Source organism: Apiospora hydei (genome assembly GCF_038363865.1).
Source record: "Apiospora hydei strain CBS 114990 chromosome Unknown utg000009l_segment0_segment0, whole genome shotgun sequence".
Taxonomy (NCBI): Eukaryota; Fungi; Ascomycota; class Sordariomycetes; order Amphisphaeriales; family Apiosporaceae; genus Apiospora; species Apiospora hydei.
This window is the reverse complement of record NW_027117368.1, coordinates 6,032,501-6,056,362: the sequence shown is the minus strand read 5'-3', so window position 1 is coordinate 6,056,362 and position 23,862 is coordinate 6,032,501. Positions and strand designations below refer to the sequence as shown.

Here is a 23,862-nt window from a genome sequence, read left to right as displayed (position 1 = left end):
AACAAAAACCTAACGCTCCAGCCGGCCTACATGCGTATCAGACGTACATACATGCTACGCTACTTGGGGAGCCTCCATTGCATCGTGGAATAGACGATGGCACATACCAGGACAGCGGTTTGCCCTTGGCGGGTAGAGCCGAACCGGCAATGGCTGAAACTTGAACAAAATGCACACACATGGACAGCACGTTCTACATAGCTCGGCCTTTCGGCGACCCTAATTTTTCCTTCCCTATATCGCCCTGATGCCTGCTCATATTTCCAGCACTGTGGGACTTCGCTCTGCTTGATTTCGTACAGGTTGGTCATAATCGGACCAGCAGAAATTCCATCCTTTCTTTTGCATTGCGAGATCCGCATGGATATGATTCACCTTCTCGATGTCGCGCTCCTGCCGCCCCCAAAAAGTCTCGGCTTCCGACGCCCTTCGCTGCCGAGCGGCAGCTGTCTTGCGCAACCGAGTGTGACGGGAAACTGAATCCCAACGCGCACGAATTGCCAGTCGGCCGACTGTCGCCATGGCATCCGCAAGGCAAAGGAAACGGCGTGTGACCCGAGATGTCTCTAGTAAGATAAGGACGGACAAGCGCCATCCACGACTCAATCGACAGCCGCGGGGAAGTGGCTGGGCGGGCTGGTGCTGGGAGAAACATCCTGACGCTTTAGGATGGCGGCACACACGACAACAAACAACACATCACACCACAACACATCACAACGCAAGCCATCTACAGCATACTTTCATCGCGACGCAAACAGTCACCGTCGACTCTCTCTGACGCCCTCTTTGCGCGCCTCCATGGGTTATCCCGGCACCTACATCGCAAGATGAGCCTCTCCACTTCCACAGGCGGGCCAGTTCCGCTTTAATATTTTCCTAGTCCTTCTCATCGCACGCCAATTCTTGCCCGCCCCCGTGGAAACAGACATGTCATTTTAGCGAGATGGCAGAGGCAGCAAGCAATACCCAGCAGCAGCAGCAGCAGCTCTCCTCTTTCGGCACCCTGTCTTCCCGTCCCATCTTCAGACCCAAGTCGACATCTCATGTTGGTGGGGGTGGTGGTCTTTCGTTACATCCTGGACGGATTGCCGGCACAACCTCTCGGCCGGGCGGTCAGATTGCCTATCTGGGCAGTTGATCAATGATGGGAAAACGATGAACTCACTCTCTTCTCTCGGGGGAGTTGCTAACCCGTTGGTCACATCTGCTTTTGATCGGCCGCTCATGGATTTTGTGCCCCCCTGCGGATAGATCTGCTGGACGGCTAAGTATACACCCTACCCTGTCCTATCTCGTTGGAGGAGATGCGAGCCGTCGAGGGTGTCGCAGATTCTGCAGTCCTCCATGGTGGCTACGATACAATGCCCACCGTCAGCCAAGTTGTGTTGCTGTATGCACCTACTCAGAGCTCTGCTAGCCAGCCTAGCCCCTCTTACCAGTAAGCACCACATCATATCGTACGAGTATGCGATTTACTATTCACGCCGGCGTATTCGCCCAGAGCTACTGATTAGTTTGGGGGCACCGGTGGCTTGGATCTACAGGGTGCAGCTTTCTCAGCTTTCGCAAGCCAAAAGCGGTCAAGCCCGTCGAAGGAACGGGTCCGCTTCAAGGTTTCAGCTTCACGAGATGCGCCGCGGGCACACTTTGGTTACTTGGTCGTATCGACGGCCAAAAAACCACCAGGTGATATTTTGTGTGTGAGACGGCGCTCGATACTACCCCACATAAGATAGATGATCGCCACGTGCGTCTGTCCGTCTTGGCTGAGGTTACAACAGACGGGTCAACAAGTCGACTATGTACTCCCTCGATTGGCTACATTCTGTCGATGACGACGACGAGTTCTTGCGGTAGGGAGCCACACATCAGAAAGAACTGTGCATGGCTATGTCGGCTGCATGTCGATTCTGGCAATCTCATCGTGTTCGGCATCAGCCGTCCGTCCCCACGATGCTATCCGAAGCGGAGATAGGTCCGTCCATGCGAAAGAACCCCCGCCGAATTCAGCATGTACCTGAAATACCGTCCACTTACATGCAGAGCGTGGGCCGGTGTGCATGGTAAGCGAGGATGCCCCCGCGATGCCTACTTATCAGCGCTGTTATCCTACTCGGTGTCAGAGGAGGGGGCCATGCGGCTTCATCTGCAGACGGTGCAGGGTTAACGGCAGGTGAAGCGGCGCGGGTTCCATTGCGGTGACCTAGGGAGAAAGATCTGCCCGGCGGTGGATGGATCTACCTACCTCTGTATAGAGGTAAGCGGGAAAACTCGCGTCGTCGCGACTCATGTTGATGGAGATCCGCAGCCGCCAAAAAGAGGAGCTTTGCTCCCCCCAGAGGACCTACCTACGCCAGTGGGTAGCTGGTTCCATGCCTCGGCAGCTGTCTTCGGGAAAGCAGTTCGATCTCATGCGTGTATATACATATACGATAGGATGCGACTCGTCCTTGTCTATCGGGTTGAACTGCGTTCATGGCATTGCCATGGCGTCGAATGGTGCGACTAGCCCCTCATTGCTAGCCTAGTTGCTCTGCTGCTACTATACGATACAAACAGTTATCGTGGGGGGGTATGGGCGTATGTACCAGTTCGTCAGGAAGCTGCATACTGCAGGCCGAAGCACGTGGAGACTGCAGGACTGGCGGAGCTCAGTGAAACGTCGTCGTTGAACTAATCGTGGAGATGCAGTAATTGCCTCATTCTCCCTAGCAGATTCTTGCCATTGAGGTGCAAGCTGCGTTGGGGATACTAGCGAAACAACGCTCACCGTACCTGAGTGTTCATATCATGCACGTGGGAGATTGTACACTATAGTTGAGTATGCACATTCAACGCCAAAGGCATTGATGGGATGTGCTAGGTAAGGCATTAGGCATCTGCAATTGGACAGAGAGAGCTTCACATGCCAGTCACTGCCCCAGAAAGGATATCCATGAACCGAAGTCTCCTCCGTACTGTCTCTCGAATCACCGTGCCTGCTACATGTTGCATCGGTGATTCCGGCATATACAGACAAGGAGCGGTCAACCGGGTGTATTGTCGAATCTTAACCCAGCCCTGCAGAACGGCCTCCTTGCGTTTTAGTCATCATGGATTAAGTAGTTACTGAGCATTCGCCAAAAGCTCCCTAGTAAGGCTGCCTTGTCGAAACGGTCATGTACATTTGACTCGAACTATATGCACGCGAAAGAGAGTAGATATGCGAGGCTCTGGTAAGGCGTCGGTGCGAACCGAGGCTGTCATGACTTAGGCACGCCTGGCGTAGCTGTAAAGTAAGGCTCTACCGGTGTGTATCTCACAATCTATGCACGTCGGAGCTTCCAGTTATGGTTGTTAGTAATCCTTTATCCATTCCAGGCAGCCTGTGTGCTGCTGTGTACTGTAGTCAAGCTCGGCGCCCTTTGCCTTACAGCCATCGGGGTTTGGGACCTTGTTCGAGTCAGCCAGCAGAGCTCGGTCCGTTGGCCTAGGTAGGTTCGACGGACCTGATCCGAGGGGGGGAGCGAGAGGGCGGGTAGCTAAGTCGTCGACATGACGGCTCCTCGGCGCCATGGGTGGGAACAAGTAGGTAGTACCACTCGTTGATACATTGTGGTAGGCAGATCTCTTGTACACACACAAATAGACTTTAACCGATCGATTATGTTTCCGGGTACCCGGGGATAAGGACGGATGAGCGAAAAAAGAAAAAGAAGCCGGTTGTGTTTACTGGTTTTGGCACTCCTTTCCGGTGGGAGATCGCGATGGCGAGTCAATATGGACTGATGTTATTGCTTTTTCTGGCTGTTGGTTACACAGATGGCATGAGAAGAGGAAGAAGAAGAAGAAGAAGTTCAAGCTCAAGATGAAGAGGAAGAGAATGGCGCTCTTCGTGGAATTTCACCCGTGTGTCGTACTACAAACACCTTCTTTCATCATGGCGCTGGGTAGCTGCTGGCTGAGGGTACGGTACACAAGTGGTAAGCGGTATATGGAAAGCCTACCATAGGACCCTCGAGATTTATCTGCAAAGCTTTCGGCCCTATCACGCCAGACGCCCAACGCCGGTGCAGAAGATGAGTAGCCCGGCACCGGTTATCTTCCCCGGCCCCCACCCCCCCTATTCCGCGCGGCTGAACCCCCCAGCCCTACTTACCGCTCCGGGGTCCCCCCACGAAATAGGGTCAGTCTACGTCAACGACTATGGAGCAAGATGGCGAGATGCCAATATAGCACACTGGCTAGGACCTCGAAAAGTTGATAGTTCCCTTCCCCCGCCCGTTCCTTGTATATCTGTCGTGGAGCATGGAACCAGACTCTGACCGGGCTGAGGTTGAATATGCAGCTGATAGCAGGACTGACACCAAAGTTGCTGCTGCCCGAGTAGTTGGTCGGCGGAAGAACGAATATACGCGGTACGCAAGGAGAACGGGAGAAATGGAAAGGAAGAACCCATACCCAACAGAAAACTCATCCCACCCACTAACAAAAACCGTAATGCAAGCGCGCCTTGTCGTATTCGCACTACAGGCATAGCTCCCTTTCTAGCCTGCTAGCCCGACAGGCCGACAGGCAAACATGATCGCAGATGGTGGCTGGGGCAGCCGGGCTGAGCTGCTGAGCCTTCCCCAAACAGCGATAGAGTTCTCCTCTAACCGGCGGCGACGACGACGGTTAGGCAATGTAGTAGCTTAAGCTGTAGCCGCACCACGGCTTCACCGGCGGCGGCTTCCGCGGTGCGACATGTGCGTGACGAGCGAGGCGAGGACCGCGAGGCGAGGCGTGGCAATATAGAGTTTCGACCGGCCTCTCCCCCTCGATCCCTTCCTTTGATCGTCACTACCCGGCGCTACTGCATCCAACTGCATCCGTTTGACAAGCAAGGTGGTGTGCAACCGGCCCTGCAAACGCCGGAGCAGCCGTCGGGGTTTGGTGGAAAAACGCCAACCTTATTTTACTTATTCTTCTTCTTCTAGGGCAAGGCACACAGAGCACGGAAAGCTTCCGTCAGGCACACTGACTGCAACGTGGTACCTATCGAATCGTCATTTGTGTTTTCCTAGTTCTTCTGGGGTCAGAACCGAACTTCTTTCTAAATCGGGCTCCCCGAGCGGAAACGGGGAAAGGGAACATTGATATTCTTGACTCACTTTCCCCCACGGGGAATTGAGCGCTCGAATCGGCTGTACGGATCATTGATTCGCTCATGATGACGTGACTACTCAGGTATGTTCGCCGATTAGTAAGTGAATGCTAGCCATATGCTTAGGTAGCATACCAGACTGCCCTACCGAGGAGAGAAAACACACTTGGTATCTTGTGCAAAAAAAAAAACGCGAGTTGTCATGAACGAGGCATTATGTCTTACGCCGAGAACGTGAGGATAGAGACAACCTATGAAACTGGCGATCCAACTCGTATGTTACGAGGAGTTTCTGTACATATGCGTTAATGTAACTACGCATAGGATGTAGACCACTCAACATGTTCTCGCAACTAGACGAATAGACCGTGTTACAGTGCGCATATCATATCCTGCGTTCATCACTCGTCAAGGCAGGGCTGCTTGACACTGTTGATGTTTCCAAGGGAAGAACCTGCAGCGCACAACATCACTTGGGTAGGCAGAACATAGCATGCTGGTTCTGACTCTGCCCCCAACGGTGATCAAGGGCAATGGGGCACAGGTACGTAAGACTGCAGAGCTCGACAACCATATCTGTCTGGTACATTGTAGATATGTGAACATGAGGAACCATCCCCTCTTCCTGATTGAACCGAAGCCCCTATCATCCAAGGAATCACCCGTACCCAGGGGAGGTCAAAACCGTGCCGCTGCTAGTTCCCCCTTTCCTCCCTTCCCCCTCAGTACGGCCGCGGGTAGTTCGCCACAATATAGTTCTTCAAACTCGTCGTCCCATTCATCTCCATCGCCACCGCCTGCGCAAACGCCTGCGCGCTCAGGTCCGCACCCGCCGGGCTCGTGTGCGTGTGGTCCCTGGGGTAGAGCGCGTTGGTCCCCGCGCTGCCGAGGCGCTTGTACGAGTTGGCGACGGCCTGGAAGTGGTCCACGAAGCTGACGCCCGCGCTGCCCAGGTCCCGCGCCGCCTTGGCCTGGTACCCGACGAAGCGCGGCGCGCCCTCGCCAAACTGGCCGCCCTCCCACAGGTTGTTGGGCGTCTGCGAGCTGAGCACGACGGTGGCGCCGCGGCCCAGGAACAGCTTGGCGGCCTGCACGACGTAGAACACGAACGTGTACACGTTCTCGCCCGTCTTGTCGGAGCGGCACACCTCGGTCCCCGTCCCCGGGCAGTCGGAGCGGCCGTTGTCGTTCTTGTTGGGCGAGCCGCCGTCGTTGTGGCCGAACTCGATGACCACGATGTCGCCCGTCTTGACTAGGTTGGCGACCTCGGTGAAGCGGCCCTCGTTCGTGTAGCTGCGCGCCGACCGCCCGCCGATCGCCTTGTTTACCACGCCCGCCGTGCCCGTCGCGTACTTGGCAAAGTACTGGCCCCAGCCGTCCGTGGCGCCGTCGTTGGCGCCCCGGGCCGCCATGGTCGAGTCGCCGCACAGGTAGACGGTGGGCGCCGCCGCCACACCAGCGGCACTGAGCGCCGCAACGGCGGCGAGGAGCGATGGGATCTGCATGGTGGCGGCTATATCTCAGAGCCAGGAAATGGGGAGGGAGGAGGGCCTGTGGAGCTTGGATCGCCTTGATGCCTGTCTCTTAGCTACGATAGATGCGTCTCAGTGCCCAAATAAGCAAGCGACTCGGGACTGAAGCAAGGCGACGGACGATCTGAAGATCTCCTCTCGGCAAAGGGAAGGAGCTGCATCTTTAAGTAGTAGTAAGACATCCATCATGCCGCACCGTCCCCTCCCCTAGTATACTCGGCAGTATTCACACACAAGTTCGTTTTGTTTTGTTTTCGCCGTCCGCGGCCCAGCCATCCCCGCGAAACCTCCTTCCCCAAACGGACATGTGGACATCGGCCCTCCGCGCGTTCCCCACGCTGGTCAAAACATGCCCGGATTCCACCAGTGAACGGCTGAGGCTATATGCCCAGAATGGCACTATAATAAGTTGCCAAGACGGGCTTGGTCGCCTCACTCGTTCATAGCGTTCCAAAGATGGCGGACGCTTGGGCAACCCATTCATATCGTATTGATGCGATCGATTCATGCTGGCAATGAGGGCGAATAAAAAACTTAGGTCTTGCTTACTGTTTAGGTACTCTCGAATTGCTTTTCCTATCCATGCACACGCATGCATGCACTTGTCTAACTATGCCGGGTTTTCAATGCTGCCTTCCTTTCCTGTATGGAACCCCTAAACCATGAGTATACTCCGTGACGCCAGCAAATGGGTAGAACGCCATGCAACGTGGGTCCCTCTCCTCGATGCATTGACAAATCATTAAAAGTCATCAGCCATTTCCATGGCGCCATCGTCGTCGCGTAGGCCCATGATCCTACGATTGCCCCTCGCCACCCGTCCCTTGCCCCGGCTCAGGATTCCAGGCTGTCCTGGTATTCGCACCGTCGGCGGCCCCTTCATCTTCCTGACCGCCCTTTCCAGCCCGTCCAGGGCTTCTGTCTGGGCGTCGTCGGAGGGCAGGTCGATCCCGGCCGACTCCTCCAGGGCTTTGTTCAGGAGCTCCGTGGCGATGGGGTCCTGGGGGCTGATGGCCAGCGCTCGGTGAAGCACGACGACGGCCTCTTCGGGCTGGCCCTGCTCGAGGAAGATCAAGCCCTTGGCCGAGAATACGGCGACGTCTTTACCGCCAAGCCGTAGAACTTCGTCAAATTGCTCGAGCGCGTCCTCGAAGCGCCTGGCACGGCGGTACGCCTGTGCGAGGTTTGTGCGTGCGGCCAACCAGGCCGATGGCTCAGAGTCGATGTCCTCGGCGATCTCGAGCGCTTTGAGAAACAACGTTGCAGCATCCTGTGGTCGGTCCTGGTGGTAGTACACCACCCCCATTTCATTCAGCAGCAACGGGTCCGTTTTGCACAGGCCGTAGGCGGTCTTGAGAAACTCGTCGGCCAGGGTCATGTTGTTGAGGGCATGGTTTTGCATACCTAAGAAGACCTGGGGCAAGTGTGTACCCATGAAGAGCCTTGCGGCGGTGGAATAAGCTGATATTGCCTGGTCGTGCTCTCCCTCAGCAGCGAATGTGTGGGCGAACCCGATCCAAGCGGGACCGAAATGGGCATCCATCATGCTGGCTTTGCTGAAATAGCGGCGTGCCTCGGCAATCTTGTCAATAGAGAAATAATAGACACCGACCGCAAGCCACGTGCAGGGCTCTTCAGGGTGGCTGTCGGCAAGGTCATGTGCGACAAGGAACAGCACATTCTTCATCTTCAGCTCGTAGAGACAGGCCAAGTGCAGAGGATATATACTGAAATTGTACTTGTCACCGTGCAAGACGGATTCCGTAATAGCCAGTGCGTCCTTGTATCTGCATTGGGTGTATAGAAGATCTGCCCGGGCAAGGAGAAGATCCGGGTTAGATGCCAGGTTGTAGTGTGTTGATAGAGTCTCGGCCGCGGTCGTGAAGGCGCCCGGGTGCCGATATTTGGACAGCCTCGTGGTGTACAGCATCTTGGTGAACTCGGCGGCCTCCTGCGATGACGAGGGGTCGCCAGATACCGTAATGGCGTCGAAGTCGAGCGACTCGAGAAACTGCCACTCCTCGTCGGGCGACATCAGCGAGTTCTTCATGAGCTGCTGAAAGGCCTCGAAGCACTGCACGTCTATGCGGACGGCGTCCTTGTAGCATTCCTTGGCGCGGTCGAAAGCGTTCTGCTTCGCGTAGCAGATGCCCCTCAAGAAGCACATGGCAGCCTCGAAGCGGCGGTTAGCGACGTCTTCGTCGGAGCTGTCGGAGCCCTTGAGGGCCTTGGTCGCGCCCTTGGCGTGGCCGCCATTATGCTGGACTTTTCGCTTGTGGGCGGGGTTCGTGATGAGATGCGTCGGGTTTCGCTCGCCCAGCACGGCGAGTGCTTCGTCGTATCGCGACTGTCGGATAAAGCAGTGGCCAGCGAGGTAGCGACACGCCGGGCTGCGACTGATGAGGTCTTGTTTGGAGAGGAAGGCCTGGGCTCGGGTGTAGTTGCCCGTGGCAAAATGGACCTGGGCCAGCCAAAATGCATCGTTGTCGTGGTCTAGATGATGGCAAGATCAGTTAGGTGGCCGGTTCCGACTCCCAAGGGGCGACTGACTGGTCAGGGCGAGGAGCTTATCGCCGATGAAGATGGCGGATTCGTATTGGGCCTTGTTGAGAGCATCTTGCCTCCAGTCCCTCAGGAACTTCTCCATGTTGGACTTCTCCATGCTGGAGATGGCAGTGCCGCTGGCGAGAGCAACATGGGCCGCTCGCGTGGTGGGTTGCGTGGTCGCGAGGCTGCGGTGTAGTCTGGATAAGGTAGGGTTGTTGATTTGGCTGTTGACTGCGCCGTCGCGAAACGGTGCATGTGGTGGGTTGCTGTGCTCCGCGTCCGCGTCCAGGTCCAGGTCCAGGTCTCGGCCTATCTCAATCTCAATCAGCCCAAAACAACCTTATCAAATCAGCGGCCTGTGTGGGGGCATCCATGTCATGCCATCGCTTTAGCTCCCGCAGTTCGTTCGTTTCCTGGTTACATAATCCGTACAGCTCTTTTAAGACATCATTGGAGAAACCACCAACGCCGACTGACGTATTCTCGTGATTGTATCACTTGGCCTAGGGAATATACAAGGCCAGATCAATCATTATCAAAGATAGTCTACACTAACACCAAACATTTGAACATGGTTCCATCTCGACTGCGCAATGGTCCTAGGGAGGAATCGCCTCCGTCATTGAAACCGGTTCGAATGCGCATACGCGTTAGCAATCTCTCGAGACCATCCGAGCAGCCCGATTTGACCACCAAAACAGCCATCAGCTGACAATTACCAGAGACATTCTGCGGACGGTGGATGGAATAATAGAAGAAAAAAAGATATTTCTGAACCTTCGGGGTTTGATCTACTTGATGATGCCATTTGAGTTGTCCCCGAGCGATGACAGCATAACAAAACGCACAGCTTCTGGCGCTAGGATTGATTAGCCCGGAGTCTTGCCAAAGGCACATTCGAACGCAAGTTCTGGGCAAGTCTAGAGATTCAGTTCCCAATTTCTGGCTTGGTTGTAGCAATAATACTACCGTGTCCATTGACAAACACTTATGCAACCTGGCCCAGCGTGCCACTACTGGCTATGTACGAAAGGCCCAGCATTTGTCAATGTCTTGCAGAATTTTTGGGACGAACTGGTGCTCATTCGGAAGTCTGTGTCAGGCGGTTGGTCCTCTTACGGCCACACACAGATGATATATGACCACTAGTGAGACCCAAACGTCGTATTCCCCATCTAGCGACGAGCACAAAACGTCATGCCCCCGTTGGAAACATCGAGAAACCGTCGGATACTGTGTCTGGGGTACGCGCGCTGTGACGCAGCACAGTGCTGGCTCCGGGCCCAAGGTTAGTTTTGCAACTGTCATCGTCACGTAGCGCATGACGTCAGCTACGGCTAAAGAGCGAAGGAGTGAGAGGAGGAATCCCATCCATCGCCGTGTTGAGATGGTTTTGTCGACGCGGTAGGAGTTTGGACATACCTCATACCTTCTTCATTCAGTGCTTTACCTGAACAGTGGGCAAGGGTTGGGGGTCGGGACTCGGGAACTCGACAAATGGAACCGCTACAATAATTGATCCCCGGTCAACCCATACTGCAAGGGGAAGGAAAAGGCAACGGTTTTCTCCAAAGAAGATGCCCCAAAGTGATGTAAAGGTCCGCTTATGTTTTGAATTGCAACAGGATGGGCATGACGTTGGAACTGATTGGGGTAATAGGTACCCCGTACTTCGTCATGAAGCATCCTTGTCTGACCGTGCCAAAACTCAGGACGAGTCGAGTCTGCCTATCGAGATGGGCTTCCAGTCTCTCTCTGGCCACTGCGCTGCTAGAGGCTCTGGCTAGAGCAGGTCCAGACAAAGCAAAAACGCATTCTCGGGACTACCCATATTTTCAAATATTATGGTGGGCCGAGAGCCAAATAGCGATCGGATCGAGGACATATCGTGATTTCTCGGGGATAGTAAAGTGGCCCGGCGAAGGCTCCCGACACCCGGATCAATGGCCAACGAAGAACATTGGTAGTTCGGGTTGCGCATAATTAACTCCGGGAGTGACAATCCGGGTCTCATGATTCACCGGATGATGTTGACTGAGAGACCGAAAACTGCATCGACACGGCGATGTGTATGCTTGCATATACCCGGCGCATCGAACACGATGAAATTCTCGATAGCATCGAGATGCTACGTCGTCATCCTCAGCTGAGGTTATCTTTTGTCCCCCTCCCTTGATGGAGATAAGTCGATGTCAATGCTGTACGACTGCGGGTTCTGGGTAAGAAGGTTATCTCGGAGGCTGCAACATTTCCAACCCCCTTGCCCGGCCACTGTGGTAGCCGTGAATAGGGGATGAAATCATTTTCGCTGGAGCTTGGAGCTGAGGGTGTGAGGTTTGATGCGGCTGCTTTCGTCATCACGTGCGAGTGATTGGAAGCTTCGGCGGAAGTGGAGGTTCTAGACTATCGTCAGCGGCAACATTATGACGGAGAACGGCCCCAGTTAATGATAATGTGATGCATCCTTCCCGCCGGCTCTGGCGTCAATTCGCCAGGATTAGATTAGAATTAAGCATCAGGATTAGGCAGAGCCGCCAGAAAACCCCGATCTTCAATGCTGTGTCCATCTCGCCCGGGGAAGCGTGTGGTGTGTGCCTGCGCAGCTGGCAGTGTCGAATTAGGCGATTTGGCAGGGCTGACTGCGAGCAAAAGACGGCTGACATCATTGGGGAGGGGGTCGCATTATTGATCTCATGCTGCCTGGTGATGTGCGACGACGTGCCGGAAGGGGGATCGCCCCAGCCTCCCAACCTCCCAAACAGTGTCTTGGCGAATTCCCTTGTCTCTCAATTACCAATAGCGTCTGGCGAGAAGTGATGGCTGGACCCCTGCCACCTGCCGGACCCCTACTCTGAGGCTGCACAGCGCCTGCAAGCAAAATACAGTCAGCCTTTGGTCGGCACCAACACTGAAGGAGAGAGCTGTAACGTTTATTTCGTAAGTTTTCATTGAGTCTGTAGACCTCAAACAACGGACACTGGTTGAAACTAGTTGACAGTTGACTAACCAGCTAAGAGCTGGTAATATCCGACGAGTTAAAAATGGACATGTCGTCGCGACCAGTAACCAAGCTACTGGCGATTTGTCGGTGTCGCCGTGCTGATGGGAGCTTTTCCTCTGCTGAGTGTTGGGTAGTTGTCGCGAGTCATGGTCATGGCAGAAACCAGGCGAGGCCAGACAATTGCATGTAGGGGGTTGTCGAGAGTCGGAATGTGTGAATGTGGCAATTGGGGGATGGCAAATTGATGGGAATGCCATTTCAGCCCAGGCCAAAAACACCTGAATCTAGCGACAACGACAAGAGCCCAAGTGCCACATGCCCCCATCATGAGGTGCTGGCCCCATAGTCACGCCGAGGGATTTTTGTCGGGTTGACCTTGGATGGGGCCCTGAGGACCCTGAGAAGGACCCCTACTCTGTGTCAATTCCCCTGCTCCGATGTGGGCTAAATCTTCGGGCGCGTGTATCGAGCCAACCATGTGTGGGATGGACTGTCTAGCTTCGAGCTCTGTGCAGTAATAGTAATACCTAATTGCATTGATTGTCAGGGTACCTTTCGGATACATCAGATACAAGAAAGTGCCCAGGTTTCAGGTAATTAGGGGTTCATGTGCTCGTTTCCCCCCGACCGTAGACATCCATTCACTGACGGCATGATGGGCAGACTGAACGCCAAGTAGCGGTACGTTGTTGTAATCTGTTCAGTGCAGATCTAGCGTGTTAGTGCATATGTGGAGGGGTTTCGGCGCGACCTTTGTGGAAAACCCAGGTGGGGATCTTGATGTAGATAGCACCGTAAAAATCTTGACATTGCATGGCACAATTGATCTCAGAAACGCACTGGCACAGCAGCGGAAGAGGAGAGATGATGTTGATCCCTCCCGCTTCGAGGGGCGGCAATGGGCCCTCCATACATCCGAGACCGTTGCTTCGTTGTCGCGGGGAATATTCCAAAATGCAGATTTGCAGGGCGTTGATTGCGAAATGCGGTTGTGCAGTCCAATAAGCTTATGAACGCGATATTGCCCTGAGACCAGGGGAAGGCGGGAGGAGGTGATGTCACGGGGGAAAATGCTTGAGTGTAGTGCAGCACTTTGAGTTTGTCAATCGACTGGTTGCCTAGTTCCCATAGCGCTTCAAGCCTTCACCAGAGTGGCCCGAAAAAAACACCGCACAGGCTGTTTCAGAACCGTATCGCAACTGCAGTCTCCCTCTACCCCTTAATTTACAATAATAATAATAACGTTATTTTTTCAGCAATTAAACTAAAATTTCTAAAATAAATAAGATATTAATAATTAAATAAAATCACCTTTTTCACGGCTTAAAAACATTAAGTTTTTATTTAATAAAAAGCTTTTAAATATAATACGCTTAAAAAATTAAAATTAAAGAAATAATAAAATATTATAAGGCTCGTAACTTTTTTAATATGAATAATACCACGAAAAAAATATTTTTAATTTTAATAATATTATTTATTTAATTAACTAAGATATATTAAAAAGCGTTTTTAAGCTTTTTAATTAAAAAATCCTGTTTTTATAAATTATATAAACGTTAATTATTAACATTATTATAATAACCTTTGAAAAAAAAAAAACGAAATAAAAAAACGAGCCCTTAATAATATTAATATAAAATTAATCGAGTATTTACTTAAAAAAAGCCTTATAAAGCTTATTAATTAAACTAATTTAATTTCGTTAATAAAACTAATACGAAAGTACCCTAGTAAAAAAACTATTTAAAATTACCCTACTTTATAATACTTACACTTTCGTGTCGAGTATAATAAGCTTACGCTCGAAAATAATATTAAAAACGCGCGTATAATAAAAACTAATAAAAAATTAACGTGGTTTACTACTACGCGACGTATATTACTTAGCGATGTATTTAAATTTAATTTTAATATAATTAAATATTAACGCGTAATATTTTTATAATTATAATGCTTAATAAATTTTAAAAAGATTAAATAGTTTTAGTAATTTAAGCGACACGAAACGGATTAAATTAAATAAGTTAAAGAGTAGTAATAAAAGTTTATAATATACCCGAATTAATTTTACGTTATTAAATTTACGGCCGAACTTTAAAACGCGAAATCCGACCGAAACGATATAAACTAAATTTAATTAAAAAAGAGGTATTTCGTAAGCATATAATTAATCTAGATATTAGAGGGATGCCTCCCGATTTCGCTAGTGTAGAAGATATGGCTAATTTCTTTACCGCGTCGCGCGGCGGCGACCGCGTCGGTAAACACTAGGTTAAGCGTTTTATTAATCGTAACCCGGACTTAAAGATTAAAATAAATCGTCGGTATAATTATTAAAAAGTTTTTTATAAAAATTTTAAAGTTATTTTTATTTAGTTTACATTAGTCGCGAATATAAAAGCGAAATATAAGATCGTTAATAAAGATATTTAAAATTTCGACGAGACCGGTTTTTATAATAAGCATAATCGGGTTAATATTCGTCGTAATACGCGCCGAGCGGCGTGGAAAAGCGAAGTCGATTTAGCTTAATAATCGAGAATAAGCAACGGCGATTAAATATATTAATTCGCAGGGCTAGTGTATTTCGCCGTTTTTAATCGTTTAAAATTAATATTACCTCGCGAACTAATCCCGCGAAACCGATTTACCGGGCGACTAAGTAATTAAGCCGACTTTTAATAGTTAAATTAATAACGAAATAAGCTTAAACTAAATTAAATACTTCGATAAATATATTAAAATATAAACGAAAAGTTTTCACCGCCTTTTAATTATTAACAGTTACGAGAGTTATATTTCGGCCGAATTTAAAGTATATTATTAAAATAATAATATTATTATACTCGATATACCTCTTTATTTATTTTATTTTTTTAATTACTCGATATAATACTTTATTCGGCTTTAAAGCGTATTTATTTAAAAGAAATCGAGCTGTTTATTAAGGCCTCGATAAATTATATTACGAAGCTCGAGTTTTTTATCGCCTTTAAGGCCGCGTATTTCGTTATTTTTACGGAAAATAACATTAAATCCGAATTTAACGTTTCTAATTTAATCCTTTATAATCTTAATAAAGTAATTAATAAACTAAATATACGTCTCCGGACGCCTATACTTAACTTATCCCGTCCGAGAACGGTTAATACTTACGACCTTTAAACGCCGTTTAACCCTTAATAAATAACTAAGTACTTTACTTATATTAAAAAGAGGGTATTTATTTATTAAAAAAGCTCTTCGACGCCGATTTTAAATACGGTAGACTAAATAGCGAAAAATATAACTAAAATAGCCTATAAAATAACCCTTATACGCGATAAAATATATATATTAAAAAAGGCTAATTTAACACTTTCTAAGCGCCGGAGAGCTAAAAAGTCGCGAGTTTAGCTTAAAAGAGCCCTTACTATTAAAAATTCTCAGCAGCTACAGGATAAAAAAGTAAAAAAAAACGTTTAACGCCCGATAAAGATAAAAATAAAGGTTCGTCGAAACGGAGGGCGACCGGTAAAAGGCGCTGTGGTATTTACGGCGAGACAGATTACAATACGCGAATATATAAAAAAGATATAAAATTAAACGAAAAATCGGATAACGAGTAGTTTTAATTAATTTTAAGCGTTATAATTAAATTAATTTATATAAAAAGGTCGAGAAATAAAAAAGGTGCGTCGCTAAGTAATATACGTCGCGTAGTAGTAAACCACGTTAATTATAAATCACTCTTTTATTTTCATAATACTTTTAATAATAATATATTAAAAACTATTAATTTAATAAAATATTATAAAACTTTAAACTTTATTTTTAATAATATCGAACGTTATATTTAATATCGAGATTTTATTCTTTAAAAAAATAATACTCTAACTTACGAATTACAAAAATAATAGCGTAAAAAGCTTAAAAAAATATAAATTAATACACACCGTATATAATAGTTTTAATACTAATTAAATTAAGTTATTAATTAAACGATAAAACTTTTCTATAAAATATCGGCTATATAGTAATTATAACGGCTTAAAAGTACTCGTTAAAAAATATAATAATTTAAATTAAAAAAAGCTTAACGATAATATTAAAAGTATATTAAAAAAATAACGCGATAACGTAGCTTATTATTAAACGGGCTATATTATTAAGCGGGCCACTCTTTTTATACCTTATCACTTTTATATAAATTAATTTAATCACAACGTTTTAAATTAATTAAAATTATTCGTTATTAAAATCGCTACTTAATTTTACGTCTTTTTCACATGTTCGCGTATTATAACCTATCTCGCCGTAGACACCGCAGCGCTTTTCACCGGTCGCCCTCCGCTTTAACGGACCCCCTGTTTTACCCTTATTAGTTACTCGACGCTTCCTTTTTACCTTTTCGTCCTATAGCTTTTATAATTCTTGTATAGTAAGGGCCCCTCTAAGTTAAACACGTGACTTTTTACTTTTTCGTCCTATAGCTTTTATAATTCCTATATAATAAGGGCCCCTCTAAGTTAAACACGTGACTTTTTAGCTTTCCGGCGCTTTAAAAGTATTAAATTAGCCTCTTTTAATATATATATTCGATCGCGTATAAGGGTTATTTTATAAACTATTTTATTTATATTTTTCGTTATTTAATTTATAGTATTTAAAATTAACGTCGGGGAGCTTCTTTTATTAAGTAAAAACCCTATTTTTAATAAAAGTAAAGTGTTTAATCGTTTATTAAAAGTTAAATAACGTTTAAGGGTTATAAGTATTAATTATTCTTAAACGTAACGAGTTAAGTGTAAGCGTTTAAAGACGCACATTTAGCTTATTAATTACCTTGTCCGGGTTATAAAATATTAAACTAAATACGTTAAATTTAAATTTAATGTTATTTTCCGTAAAAATAATAAAATGCGTAGCTTTAAAGGCGATAAAGAACTTTAACTTCGTAATGTAATTTATTAACGCCTTAATAAACAGCTCGATTTCTTTTAAATACGCGCGCTTTAACGGCGAATAAAGTGCTATATTTAATAGTTAAAGTAAGTGAGAAAAATAAAGAGGTATACTAAGCGTAATAATATCGTTATTTTTATAATATATCTCGAATTACGCTGAAATATAACTCTTATAGCCGTTAAAAATTAAAAGGCGATAGCGACCTTTTTTTATAACTTAGTATATTTATCGAAATATTTAATTTAATCTAAACTTATCTCGTTATCGGTCTAGCCGTTAAAAATCGGTTTAATTACCTAGTCGCCCGGTAAATCGTATTCGCGCGATTAGTTCGTAAAGTAATATTAGCTTTAAATAATTAAGAACGGCGAGATATATTAACCTTAAAAATTAATATATTTAATAGCCGTTAACTATTCTAAATTACTAAGCTAAACCGATTTCGCCTTTTTACGTCGATCGGCGTGTATTACGACGAGTATTAACCCGATTATACTTATTATAAAGCTGGTCTCGTTAAAATTAAAAATATTTTTATTAAGGATACCGTATTTCGCCTTAATATTTACGATTAGCTTAAATTAGCCGAAAATAACATTTAAATCTTTATAAAAAACCCTTTAATAATTATATCGACGATTTATTCGAGTTTTAAAATCCGGGTTCCGATTAATAAAACGCTTAACTTAGTGCTTATTAACGCGGTAAAAAAATTAACCATATCTCTTATAATACTAAGATTAAAAAGCATCCCTTAAATATTTAAATTAATTATATAATTACGAAGCACCTCCTTTTTTATTAAATTTAATTTATATCGTAAGTATCGAATTTCGCGTCGTGGGGTTCGGCCGTTAATTCGGTAATTTAAAGTAGCTTAAGGGATATCGTACACTTTCGCAGTAGCTCGTTCGCTTAAAGGATTTATCGGGTTTCGCGTCGCTTAAATTATTAAAACGATTCTATCTTTTTTAAATTAAATCGGTATTATAGTTATAAAAATATTACGTATTAAAGTTTCAATGTATTAAAAACTAAAAAAAGTAGCCCGCTTAATAATATAACTTATTTAATAATAAACCACGTTATATTAATTATAAATTAAAAAATAATTACTTATTAAAACTTTATTTATCTTTATATTTATATATTAAATACTAGGTTAATTAAGTAATTATAAAGCTATTATAAACCATTGGAAAGTTACGTGTTATAGTATATTAGTCTGCTTATCGCGGCCTGTGCGGTGTTTTTTTCGGGTGGCTTTTGCCTTCACCCCCCTGGCTACCTGGTGCCTGCCATCCGCCTGGTTACAGCATTACACGCAGCCTTGGACCCCTAGATTTTCGGGGCCTGGGGCATGAAGACGAATATTGATCGAACAACCAGTGAGCTGGTTCGACTAGGTAGGTGTTACGGAAGCGCGATAGAACATACGATTGATGGCTGGACGGCAGGCATTGTTGAGAGTTCAGTGGCCCTCTTGTTGACATTGGGCTCTCCTCTTTCTTTCTTTCTTTTGCGGGCGTCGAAGGAAGCTTGGGCCAATGGAAAATGACATCGCCTATGACTTCAGATGTGGGATCTGCAGAGGATATTTCCTGACGCGGCCGACAGGCGCCCATCATTGCCCCCGTTGTCCAGACACACACACACACACACACACATTGTCTAGTGATCATCATCAGCGAGTGCCAAGCCCAGCCAAACCCACCCTTTCCATCGCTTGTCGCACCTCTCATTGGATGGGAATTCGCGAGAAACCATCCCGACCCCGGCAAAAACAAAGGATTCTAGCCAATCTCTAGCCACCCCCCCAGCAAGCTTGAGAGAGACAGACTGCATCATCAGCCTTGTGTCCGCGGCGTGGCGAGAAAAGCTAAAAGACCACTAGCACGGCGATTGGCTTGTGTCCCACACAGACTACGCCATACGGTGCATGGGAGGCCATGTCGCTGTACACGACCCTGTGCTCAGTAGCGTCCTCCGCCGAGACAGAAACGGCGTCCGTCTCTGCTGATCGGCGAAACGCAAGTAGTGCGCAAGTAACACCATTTTCCCTTTCCTCGCTCACACCACCCCCCGGCCGGTAGCAGGCATGCGGGAAGCGAGAAGCAGAGAAAAGAGGAGTTACGACAGAAAGATGGGAGAGAAAACGGTGGAGGTAGGGATCAAGTTACCCACACCCGTACGGCACACTACGAGACTCCCCTCCCCATAACCTCTGAAGTCAGACTTTGTGTTTGCCGCAACGCATCATACCCTCTTGACTGAGCCTAGAGTCTAGACCCTTGTCTACCAAGTTGCATTCCTACCTGTTGTCTCTGTCCATAAAGACAGCCCAGAATCCGTTTCAAATTCCGTCTTTCGATTCCCTCCATATCAGATCAGATCAATCTATCACCAACAACTCTTACTACTACTCCAACAATAAATACTTTTTTATTCCTTAAGAACATTTTAGGATCAATACTCGAGAGTCCAACCATCACTCCGACTATCATCAACACCTACCAACCACCACAACAACGTCTCCAACCACCACCAACAACAAGATGTCTTCTCAGGATTCTTTCAGCAGCATGTCTATGCCCTCTTCTTCTCCTCCCCCGCCTCAGGACATCTCTTCCTACTCTCGGTTCATGCACCAGCACACCAAGAGACAAATGGAGGCTGCTTCCCGATCATCCCACCGTCGCAGCGGCCGATCCAGCCACAACTCTCACGTGCCCGCGATGCCCAACGGTGTTTCCTCGTCAAACGACGAGGCTTCCAGCCCCAACAGCATCGAGTACCACGACTAAGCTATTGGCATGACATTGAGTACAACTGTTTGGCATTGATCGCTATTATACGCCGGGGGCATGGTGTCCAACCTACCTACCATTCAACACGGGCGCGTCACTTGCCGCGCCCGCTTACACCACGCCTATTCTGAGGAGCGGATTATATGGCGATGTACAACAGCAAATTGGATGGAAAATTATACTTGCATTAGCGAAGGCGTTCTGATTTGGGAGTATTCACAATAGTACGGGAACTATTGCGAGGCGCGATTAGGGAATTTTGACAGGAGCAAGCAAGCAAGCGAGTCTGTCATAGACACCGATTATCTTTCACACGAGCAATGAAACAACATTCATGAATATACTACAAATCAAATCTACTCCTATCTGTGTTCCTATTCCAACTCACAATCGCTTCATGCGAATTGTTGAAATGTCACTGTCCGAGTACTGGCATTTTGTGCTGCCATTGTTGCCCGAGACCCCAGTTCTCCATTCTGTTCTCCGTATAAACTCCGAGATATTGAATGCGCTGGTCATGGAAGGTTTCCTTGCCGATCCAGCAAGGGTGGGTAATAGGCCCAGTCACGTTTGCCCGCCAACACCCATTTTTAATCAGGTTTATGCGGAGAAATAAAGTTTGATCCTGAAATGAAGTCGTATCACCTTTTCCCATATTCAAGGCATGATGTCGGTGAAATCCCCTTAGCTCGACCCCTTCGCGACCGCGCCCCGACCATAATAACTTGATTTTTTTGATCTGAAGCCTCACGATAATTCCAAGGCGGCGGAGCGGCACATGTCTAATGTCGGCTTAAATTCGTTCGGCCTTTTGGCCAATGCCGAGAAGAGGATGAAGAACAAGAATAACAGGGAGCCACAGGCAAGTAGATACCAAAAAAGCGAGGCAATAACAGATCAGCTGGTGTGTCAATGTATGGATCTTGCAGTCAGTTAGTTAGTTAGGTACTTAGTTAGTCGACCACGGTTTACTTGTGGTGGTTTAAGCAAGCATACGTAGCCGACGCCCTGATTTTTCTATGGTTGGACCCTTATTTTTTTCGCGCGCAAGTACATAAGTGGCATATGCGTTTTCGTTGGGCGCGGAGGGGTCCTTTTTCTCCCTACCTCTTTTGAGCCGCAAAACATCACATGTGTTTGTCGGTCGGAGCCGAACACACGTATCATCATCACGACTACTGGCCAACAAACCAACAAAAAACCCATTGAAGCCCAAGACAGCTCATAATTTGAGGTCGGTGCTCTCACAACCCACTTGGGGGGAATGGAGTTATTTGACCATGGCTAGTCGCGGTAAAACAAAGAAGCCACCACGATGTCTAGAGAACTTGATTTGCACGTCTTCCAAGTATTTGAATAGTTCGGGTGGGAGGACGGGAACATCGTCTAAGCCGCTTCTCCATCATTCGTCAGTTGCCAACAAAAGATGCGACCAAGGCAGCAGACCCCCGTTCGATATAGCTGTCATAGATAAATCGAATTCCCAATCCAACTTTTGGACAGTAAGTTACGGTAGAATATAGGATATACTACCTATATGCCCGCATCACCTACCCTGCTTGTAGGTATCCCTCTCAATCACTATCCCCACGCCCCCAAATCAGTCAAGTTCCTGGGCCCCCTTATTTTGCGGGACTTTGATCATCCCTTCAGGCCGGGAGTCTCCATGGTCAAGTGATCACGTAGATAAGCGAATATGGATATTTATAAAACGCCAACCTCCAAGGGCACCCCCGTACAACCCCCATGTGCATGCTTGTAACGTCGAAAAATGTTGATCAAGTGACCAGGCGACAGCCGCGAAAAGGAGATAGCCGGCGGAGGACGCGACGCGAACGCGTGGTTGCCGCTGGGCCTAGATTGCTCGGGAGGGGTTCTAGAAGGTCCTATTATCTGGGTATCTCCGGACAGATGCGTTGTTTCAAACGATCGCGGCCGTTGGGCACCTACATCTAGATCGGTGGTTGACTCGTGAACACGCCCAACCCGAGGAGAGAGCTCAGGGGTATGTGTGAAGATGAAGCCAAAAACCAGTTCCTAGACGTAAATACCTGCTTTCTGCTGCAGAAGATGTGATTGCAGTCGGTCTGGATCGTGGGCGGTCAGCATACCCTTGACATCCCCTTGCTGGCGTGCTGCGTTCGGGATGATATCTGCCGTGAATGATCGGTAAGCCGTGCATCCAACCAACCAGGCCTTTTGGGATGAACAATGCCAATGACATTGAATAATTCTTGAACCGTATAGTACGGCGCAATCTGGCGGGAGTAGCGCTTTCGCCATCCAGGGGATATACACATCGACAGGCATGTTGAATCATGAATAATACAAGGGTGAACGGCAAATGGGTATTATTGTGATTATTCGAGCTGAGTTCTCGGTTACTCTAGGTTTAATCTGAGTCCGAGCCATAGTCGACCAAGCCTGCCAAACCTGCTTTGGCCTGTACAGGCGGGTTGGATTGTGACTGCGGTGCGGATGCGGATGTGGATGTAGGCGTTGATGCTGCCTGGGCAGAAGTCGTAGCAGTCGTCGTCGGCGGTTCTTTCCTCTTCAGGCCAGGAAGCCGCTCGACCTTCTTCACCGGCTTTTCCCGCTTGAAAGGTACTGGGGGCGGGGGCATATCTGACAGGTCCTCCATGACGATCTTCTCCTCGCCGATCTGTTCGGAAAGAGCCTGTTCCTTGTGCCGCGCAAACGCGCGCCTAGCGGCTTCCAAATCCTCGCGCTCCTGCCTTTCGGCCTCCTCGTCGACGGGGGGCGCGTCGGGCGCCATGTCGCCGCCGCCCGTGCGGTCCCGGCGCGCGTTGCTGGTGCGGATCTCGTCGAGCATGTCGGCAACGGCCATCTCGCGCTTGGCGTCGACAGTCTTGGCCTCGAGTTCCTCCATGGCGTTGCGCTCCTCCTCTTCCTTCTCCAGGCGGTCCAGCCGCTCCTCGTCCGTCTCCTCCTTCAGCGGCCGCCAGGGCTCCGTGTTGCGCTTCGCGCCCCGCTCGCACACGTAGTCGTTGACGCGCGGGTCCGTCTTGAACGTGATCTCGGCCGAGCACCGCGTGCACCGGATGTAGAACCGGAAGATTTGGATGCCGAGGTACTTTTCCTCCTGGTTGGTCTCTTTGCGCGCATTGAACTTTCGGCCCTTGGGCAGGTATTCACCTGTTTGAAGCCATGTCAGAAATTCCATCCTTGTGTATCGGGCACAGCAGGCAGAGAAAGTAGAAGGGACGTACCGCATGTTAGGCAGCGCATGGAGAATGGCGCCATCAAACGGACAGTGATGACGCGAGGGCCTGCTTGCTTCGGCTTTCGTTGACGACCCAACGCACTCGGATCGAAGTCAGGAGGGAACCATTTAGAAAGGACTTTACGTTCAGACATGGTGGTTGAATGTCGTCGTGTGGTAGTTGATTGGCGATGTTTCGATCAGTTGGGTGACGGGCAATCAGTTTCTGTCCAGCCGGTTGTAGAAAGCAAGTGTTACCGGTCACAATTGCAAGAACTAGACAGACAAAGGTCGGAAAGGCCTGTATTCCTAGCACACAAGGCGTGATGATCGTTGTTGGTGTTCTATCTTAGAAAGTGTGATGTAGGAGGAAGGATGTCGATGGTCAACAGTCCAGAAGGCGGAATTGTTTGGTGGGGCTGATGTTACCGCCCCACCGACATTTGCACCACGTTCCGTCCGTTCGGAGACAGCCCAGGCAGGCAGTCGCTCACAGATTACCCCAGACAGCTAGATTCATAACCCTTCTATCATTTGGCGTAACCATCTACACAGTGGTTACCCGACGTTTTTATTATACAACAGTTATTGACTATTGCGAGTATACCAGCTACCAGACAGCAGAAACGCGGATGACAATGCATACCTCCTAAGGTAGGTACACTGGTGTGCAC

The 23,862-nt window shown here is 48.1% G+C and overlaps 4 protein-coding genes across 4 annotated transcripts; 1 reads left to right on the top strand and 3 right to left on the bottom strand.

Annotated features, from left to right (window-relative positions):
- Positions 1-5,850: 5,850 nt before the first annotated feature.
- On the bottom strand, positions 5,851-6,633 carry PG997_013719 (SGNH hydrolase-type esterase domain-containing protein; the record flags this gene model as incomplete). Its single annotated transcript, XM_066818033.1, has 1 exon — positions 5,851-6,633. One exon carries the CDS (start codon positions 6,631-6,633, stop codon positions 5,851-5,853), a length of 783 nt encoding a protein of 260 aa, XP_066663725.1.
- Positions 6,634-7,402: 769 nt separating this feature from the next.
- PG997_013718 (anaphase-promoting complex subunit 6) lies at positions 7,403-9,322 on the bottom strand (the record flags this gene model as incomplete). Its single annotated transcript, XM_066818032.1, has 2 exons — positions 7,403-9,153; positions 9,211-9,322. 2 exons carry the CDS (start codon positions 9,320-9,322, stop codon positions 7,403-7,405), a joined length of 1,863 nt encoding a protein of 620 aa, XP_066663724.1.
- Positions 9,323-19,713: 10,391 nt separating this feature from the next.
- On the top strand, positions 19,714-19,962 carry PG997_013717 (uncharacterized protein; the record flags this gene model as incomplete). The annotated part of the gene is made up of 1 exon (XM_066818031.1): positions 19,714-19,962. One exon carries the CDS (start codon positions 19,714-19,716, stop codon positions 19,960-19,962), a length of 249 nt encoding a protein of 82 aa, XP_066663723.1.
- A 2,395-nt stretch (positions 19,963-22,357) lies between these two features.
- PG997_013716 (mrna splicing protein yju2 protein) lies at positions 22,358-23,343 on the bottom strand (the record flags this gene model as incomplete). The annotated part of the gene is made up of 2 exons (XM_066818030.1): positions 22,358-23,121; positions 23,196-23,343. The coding sequence occupies 2 exons, from the start codon at positions 23,341-23,343 to the stop codon at positions 22,358-22,360; spliced, it is 912 nt and encodes a 303-aa protein (XP_066663722.1).
- Positions 23,344-23,862: the final 519 nt, after the last annotated feature.